General features: G+C 43.5%; 1 protein-coding gene across 3 annotated transcripts in view; it reads left to right on the top strand.

The window, feature by feature from the left end:
• Positions 1-518: 518 nt before the first annotated feature.
• LOC139556981 (cadherin-4-like) overlaps positions 519-7,421 on the top strand; it is a 375,581-nt gene continuing 368,678 nt past the window's right edge. For 2 of the 3 annotated variants that reach the window (XM_071371208.1, XM_071371207.1), the window contains exons 1-2: positions 1,296-1,767; positions 7,202-7,313. In XM_071371208.1, coding sequence (XP_071227309.1) covers positions 1,528-1,767; positions 7,202-7,313 — 352 coding nt within the window. In that variant the 5' untranslated portion in view covers positions 1,296-1,527. Of the gene's footprint in view, positions 626-1,295; positions 1,768-7,201; positions 7,314-7,421 lie in introns of those variants that run through there. The other variant, XM_071371209.1, reaches the window with a different exon arrangement.

Here is a 7,421-nt window from a genome sequence, read left to right as displayed (position 1 = left end):
CAGTGTGTGATTATCAGATAATGTTCTTTTTCTCCGCTGTTTTCATCGAAACTCTGTGGCAGGTGGTTGGCTTTAGTAGCCTAAAATCAGTTGGAACAGGTTTGCATCTTACATCATGCTTCCCTTTTTTGCCTTGAGGTTGACTATTTTTCAAAAACTGAATTTATGGCATTATTTAGGATGCTTATACTATACTAAATAAAACAAATGATTTGAACAACAGTGCAGAAAGTTTCGTTTCACATAAAACTATATAAAAAAAAATAGTATCTTCAACGGGATTCGACTTTATACCCTCACGTCCCTGAACGTTCCATAGTTCCCTGCTAAGCTACTAGTCAGGAAAAACTTTTTGTACAAAACCCTAAATATATTTGTAGAAAGCACCGGAAACACTGCAAAATCAGTGGGAACTCGCATTTTGCAACACACGGTTTGAAAAAGCATTTGATCAAATGAAGCGTCGGGCGTCATTGATGACGTTTTCCGATAAAGTGATACGCGCATCGGAACACTGCTTCGAAGTTAGCTTCTTATCGATTTCGACACATGCCTTGGAGCTCCGGTATCAAAAGTAACATCACTAGAAACAGTGCATAGGTGGAAGATGGCTGCAGATGGTTAGGTAACGGCTGTTTGACTTGACATGAAACTAGAGTTTTTGATTCCGGTGCTGAGGTACTGTAGGTGCGTAGCAGCTAATTGCTGTATGTTGACATGATCAGTCAAAGCTACGGTCGATATGTGATTTAACGTCATTTTATCTGTGGCCAATGATCTTGAGTCTTGGATGAAAAAAAAAAAAGTATTCTTGGATGGGTATTTCTAATGTAAATCTATGGCAGTACCCAAGGGGGCTTGAACTGCCTAGCTCTCCCTGTAGATTCTGCGGTGACGTATTGGCTCAACTAGAGAATATTACCAACGTCTATGCTCTGTATTTTTCGCTGGGTGCCCCAACCCCCCCCACCCAACCCTACCCCACCCCACCACCACGGAAAGCACTGAGCTAGGCTGAAACACCTGCGTTTTAGAGCAGCCTTACTCAAGAAAAAAACAGACCATATGTGTGTTCAGCTTTATTAACTTAAATGTTTTTACATTGTTTGCAAACTGATGTGACACGTATTAATGCCAAAATAACATGCAAAACAAGCAAATTATTTTAGCTTAAACAGGTATGGCGCAAACCCCACCAGCCCTTAATGACGGCTTGCCACTGAATGACACCCACCCACACAAACCTGCAATATCATGCAAGTGGAAAATGGCCATAGCCAATAGTAGCATCGGAAGAGTAAATAAAGCCGTTTGCACAGCCATACCTCACCCTTCGTGGTAGTTACAGAGCGAACTCTCAGCCACCATTACGTGTAACAGCCGAGGAATCAGCGAGTTCGCTTTAACCACCTCTCCACTGTGTGTCTTTAAGTGGGATTCTCCGGCGATAGGAGGGGTTGGAGTGACGCTGGCTTCGCTGCCTTGCGCTTTGGTGCTGCTGAGCTGAGCAACGCTCTTCACCTGCAGATGAGAGAGAGCGAGGGAAGTCAGGACGGGCTTTCTACTTCTGAAGAGCTTACCACTGCAAGTGCAGAGCACAGGGTGGACGTACCAGCTATCACACGGCGCGGGGAAATTATACACTTTACCAGAAGAAATACGAGTCGTGTCGCCTTTTCTAGCTCAAGCAGCCGCTGCTCGCTTGCAACGATGAAAACTGCTCTCGTTCTCTTGCTGACATCAGCCTTACAACAAGCCGCGTTTTGGGTGAGATTTCAACATTTTCAGTAACATTACGGAAGTGTTGCGCTCCTATGCTGCGGACAGGGTTGCAGAGTGCACAGCATCAGTAACAGTGTTTTGGGGTTGATCCTGAACTTGTTGGTGTCGATTCTATTTCGATTTAAGGCTACTTTGTTCCCCAACACAAGTGATTTCTTCTCGAAGCGCAACGTGAGCCTTTATATTCTATCTTTATTCCCCAACGAGACTTACAATACTTTTTTAATGCGAATTGTCTTCCGTTTTCTCCACACAAATTAGCCTATAATGCATATTAGTTCATAGCGTGGGCTAGAGGAAATTATTTTATTCGCTGCATTACCCCTCCATCAAATTCTGACCGAATTGATGCCGCGCGCAGCTCTAGATGGGAGTGCGAATATTGATGTATAGCCTTATAGGCTATTATTGCATCTCTTTTTAATTTCCTGGATAGTTAATGTTTTTTTATTTCCATATTTTAATAGGCTATCTTGACACAGGCAAAAATGCCATCCTGCAACGCAACTGTAGTGCTCGGCAGAAGGCTATTATAGTATGAAACTGTTTTGTTTAATGCATTGCCTATCCCTAACTCGTTTTGTTTTATGGACCAACTCCAATGAAACAAATATTTTACCTATGTCATGTCCATCTCCAAATGTATCCTCAAAGTATAAACAGGCCTAATGTTAAATGTCCTATACCTCAATAACTGATTGCATTCTCCGCAATCCAGTAAGAGGGAAATCAGGGACCGTTATGGTGTGCCAACTCGCTTGGTGTTGCCAGCATAGTAGCGCTCAGTGGGATACTGCTTGTGTCTTCCCCGCATGCAGTCTGCCTGTGCCTTTCGGGGTGATCGAGGGTTGCCTGGATTCCGCACTGTTGGAAAACGATAGATGCATGACCATTTTATATGGTACGCTTGAATTATCATCGTCATTACCACTGGAGTGACAGATGAGTGGACAGACGCGTCATGCACTTAGATGCGTGTGCCCCCTCAGATTTGTCTTGAAAACCACCCCAAAATAAATCAGTTTTGTTTGTTTGTAATACTACTAGCCAATAATACTCAAAAGCCTCCCATGGACCCTCCATACCCCACGACAAGTATACAGTATCAGTTCTCTGTCTGACAAGCAGTTTGGAGCTGTAGCTCAGTATTATTTCTTCATCCTTTTAATTGAACCTTTATTTAACTAGGCAAGTCAGTTAAGAACAAATTCTTATTTACAATGACGGCCTAGGAACAGTGGGTTAACTGCCTTGTTCAGGGGCAGAACAACAGATTCTTACCTTGTCAGCTCATCCTATGTAACGTATTCCTAGCGAATTTGGTGATGTTTTCCCCCCCCTTGTTTAGAGAAATTAGTAATTGAAGTTCTTTGGTTTATGTCCTATCCTAGATCCTGATATTACGAGATTCTGACCACTAGATGGTGCTGTTCCTGCTATTAAGTGAAACAAGTTTGAATAATCCCTTAACTCAATGTTAACGGGATAATTCACCCAAATTAAATGTAATGTTATTGGTCACATACACATATTTAGCAGATGATGTTGTGGGTAAAGTGAAATGCTTGTGTTCCTAGCTCCAGCAGTGCAGTAGTATCTAAAAACGATTCACAACAATACACACAAATATAAAAGTAAAATATTGGAATTAAGAAATATATAAATTAGATTGAGCAATGTCAGAGTGGCATTGACTAATATACTGTAGAATAGAATACAGTATATATGTAACGGATGTGAAATGGCTATCTAGTTAGCGGTGGTGCGCGCTAATAGCCTTTCAGTCAGTGACGTCACTTGCTCTGAGACTTGAAGTAGTGGTTCCCCTTGCTCTGCAAGGGCCGCGGCCTTTGTGGAGCGATGGGTAACGATGCTTCGTGGGTGACTGTTGTTGATGTGTGCAGAGGGTCCCTGGTTCGCGCCCGGGTCGGGGCGAGGGAACGGACTAAAGATAAACTGTTACATATACATATTAAATGAGTAAAGCAGTATGTAAACATTATTTAAACATTATTAAAGTGGCCAGTGATTCCAAGTCTCTATGTATATAGGGAAGCAGCCTCTAAGGTGCAGGGTTGCGTAACCGGGTAGAAGCCGGCTAGTGATGGCTATTTAAGTCTGATGGTCTTAAGACAAAAGCTGTCTCTCTGTCCCAGCTTTGATGCACCTGTACTGACCTCGCCTTCTGGATGATAGCGCTGTGAACAGGCCCGTGGCTCGGGTGGTTGATGTCCTTGATGGTCTTTTTGGCCTTCCTGTGACATCGGGCGCTGTAGGTGTCCTGGAGGGCAGGTAGTTTGCCCCCGGTGATGCGTTCGGTGGACCGCACCACCCTCTGGAGAGCCCTGTGGTTGCGAGCGGTGCAGTTGCCGTAGCAGACGGTGATACAGCCCGACAGGATGCTCTCAATTTTGCATCTCTAAAACTTTGTGGGGGGTTTTAGGGGTCAAACCAAATGTATTCAGCCTCCTGAGGTTGAAGAGGCTCTGTTGCTCCTTCTTCACCACACTGTCTGTGTGGGTGGACCACTTTGGATCGTCAGTGATGTGTACGCCGAGGAACTTTAAGCTTTCCTTACCTTGTCAACAGACTGCTTACAGGGTATGACAGAAACCAATACTTTGATTTTGTTGGCCACTGTTTCCAATGCTAACTTTGTAGCATTTGTGGCACAAATCCAATGCAAGTCAATGGTACCTACAGTACCAGCCAAATGTTTGGACACTCCTACTCATTCCAGGGTTTTTCTTTATTTTTAGTATATTCTACATTGTAGAATAATAGTGAAAACATCTAAACTATGAAATAACACGTATGGAATCATGTAGTAATCATAAAAGTGTTAAACAAATCAAAATATATTTTATATTTGAGATTCTTCAAAGTAGCCACCCTTTGCCTTGATGATAGCTTTGCACACTCTTTTAATTCTCTCAGCCAGCTTCATGAGGTAGTCACCTGGAATGCATTTCAATTAACAGGTGTGCCTTGTTAAAAGTTCATTTGTGGAATTTCTTTTCTTCTTAATGCGTTTGAGCCAATCAGTGGCGTTGTGACATGGTAGGGGTGGTATACAGAAGATGGCCATCAAGCGCTATAATGAAACTGGCTCTCATGAGGACTGCCACCGGAAAGGAAGATCCAGATTGACCTCTGCTGCAGAGGATAAGTTCATTAGAGTTAACTGCACCTCAGATTGCATACCAAATAAATGCTGAAACAGATTTAAAGTAACAGACACATCTCAACATCAACTGTTCAGAGGAGACTGTGAATCAGGCCTTCGTGATCGAATTACTGCAAAGAAACCACTACTAAAGGACACCAATAATAAGAGACTTGCTTGGGCCAAGAAACACGAGTAATGGACATTAGACCGTTGGAAATCTGTCCTTTGGTCTGATGAGTCCAAATTTTAGATTTTCGGTTCCAACCGCCGTGCCTTTGTGAGACGCAGATATCATCCGTTGTGAAGCATGGAGGAGGAGGTGTGGGGGGTGCTTTGCTGGTGACACTATGTGATTTATTTAGATTTCAAGGCACACTTAACCAGCATGGTTACCACAGCATTCTGCAGCGATATGCAATCCCATCTGGTTTGCGCTTAGTGGGACTATCATTTGTTTTTTAACAGAACAATGACCCAAAACACACCTCCAGGATGTGTAAGGGCTATTTGACCAATAAGGAGAGTGATGGAGTGCTGCATCAGATGACCTGGCCTCCACAATCACCCGATCTCAACCCAATAGAGATGGTTGGGGATGAGTTGGACCGTATAGTGAAGGAAAATCCGCCAACAAGTGCTCAGCATATGTGGAAACTCCTTCAAGACTGGTCAAGACTGTTTTTTGGTTACTACATGATTCCATATGTGTTATTTCAAAGTTTTGATGTCTTCACCATTATTCTACAATGTAGAAAATAGTGAAAAGAAAAACCCTAGGTGTGTCCAAACTTTTGACTGGTACTGTATTTTATCATTTTCACATCACCCTAAAATATCAACAATTTTTACTTAGATTCTTTAGATATGAAGCACGAAAATGCTAATATAAGTACCATTGACTTACATTGAATTTGTGCCACAAATGCTAAAAAGTTAGCTTTTGAACCAGTGGCCAGGTAAACAAAACCAAAGCATGGGTTGCTGTCATATCTTGTCCATAGACTGCTTACAGGGTGAAATGACATGGAAGGACCCTGAAGTGTAGCCTAAGTGTGCAGGCGTACACACACACACAACCAGAACAACAACAACTGTCCTGTGGGTGTGGAGGCGCCATAATTTATCCCACACAATGATCCCTCATTAAATTCCCTGTGCCTTCTGGCAGGTTGAGTGTCACGATTCCCAGTTTTAAAAAATGTAATTAAATCGGATCCGATAATGCAGGTTTCCCCTGTTTCCAGTCTCTTCTTCTGAATAGCAGCCTGTTCCATAGATCCCCCCACTGCCCCCTGCACTGAGGACCCTACCAAATCACATCTGCTAGTACCTGGTCTACAGGATCAATAAAAACGACTTTCGTGTATTGGAAAAAATTGATGTTGAATTAGTGTAAATGTGTAACAAGATACTCAACAATACATTCAATAAAACTTACTTGCTGCACTGGCATTTGTCTAGAAAGTTGTTCATCAAAGCTGATACCTGATTTGGATTGAATAGGGCTCAGAGTCCCACCATACAGGCTCCTTGATGGTGGTGGAGGGAGATCTGGAGCAGGGTGGATCAGCTCTACAGCCACCAAGGGTTTCTGTTTGTTGTGGGAGTGGGGTGTGTGCAGGTGCGTGCGTGTCGTCCACACATTCCAAATCCCTTGAATTCTTTCACCAATATGAACCGTCTGTGTCCATGTCTACTGTATTTGTACCACCACTATTGCAACCCTTGAATGAACAATGGGGAGAGTATGAGGCCAAACATGCCCTTGCCCCGCCCCCCCTGATTATTTGAAGATGCTAATGTTGTCTTTATTCACTGGCATACCAACAGTGTATTTATTGGGGTGCAACAGGTACCCTAGTGGGTAGAGCGTTGGGCCAGTAACCGAAAAGTTGCTGGATCGAATCCCTGAGCTGACCAGGTAAAAATCTGTCGTTCTGCCCCTGAGCAAGCCAGATAACCCACTGTTCCCCGGGCGCCGAAGACGTGGATGACGATTCAGAGGGGTTGGGTTAAATGAGGAAGATGCATTCAGTTGTACAACTGACTAGGTATCCCCCTTTTCGTTGAACCTAAATGCCAGGGAGCAGATAGAACACATGCCAGTGGATTGATGGGAGCAAGGGACATCTCTCTGTGGTATAGCTGCTGCCGAGACACAAACAGTTTCATTCAGTTCTCAGGGCCACAGAGAAGCAACCAAATCAATGTTTCTAGATGTCTCACAACGTATTCTCTTTCCTCTCACAGGGGACTAACGGAGACCTCGTGTCCAAAGCCCCCTGCAGACCCGGCTTCTCGCAAAGTTCCTACTCTGTGCTCATTTCAAGGAATGTACTGCAAAGCCAGAGCATAATTAAAGGTAAGGTCTTTTAATGAGTGTTTCACTGTGTCTTTCACTGGGCAGAGTGGAAGGCAAGCGTTGGAGTTGTTCCACTCTTTAAAGGCTCAATGCAGTCAAAAATGTTTT

The sequence above is a fragment of the Salvelinus alpinus genome, chromosome 28, assembly GCF_045679555.1.
Source record: "Salvelinus alpinus chromosome 28, SLU_Salpinus.1, whole genome shotgun sequence".
NCBI classification, from domain to species: Eukaryota; Metazoa; Chordata; class Actinopteri; order Salmoniformes; family Salmonidae; genus Salvelinus; species Salvelinus alpinus.
This window is presented reverse-complemented; position numbering and strand designations above follow the sequence as displayed.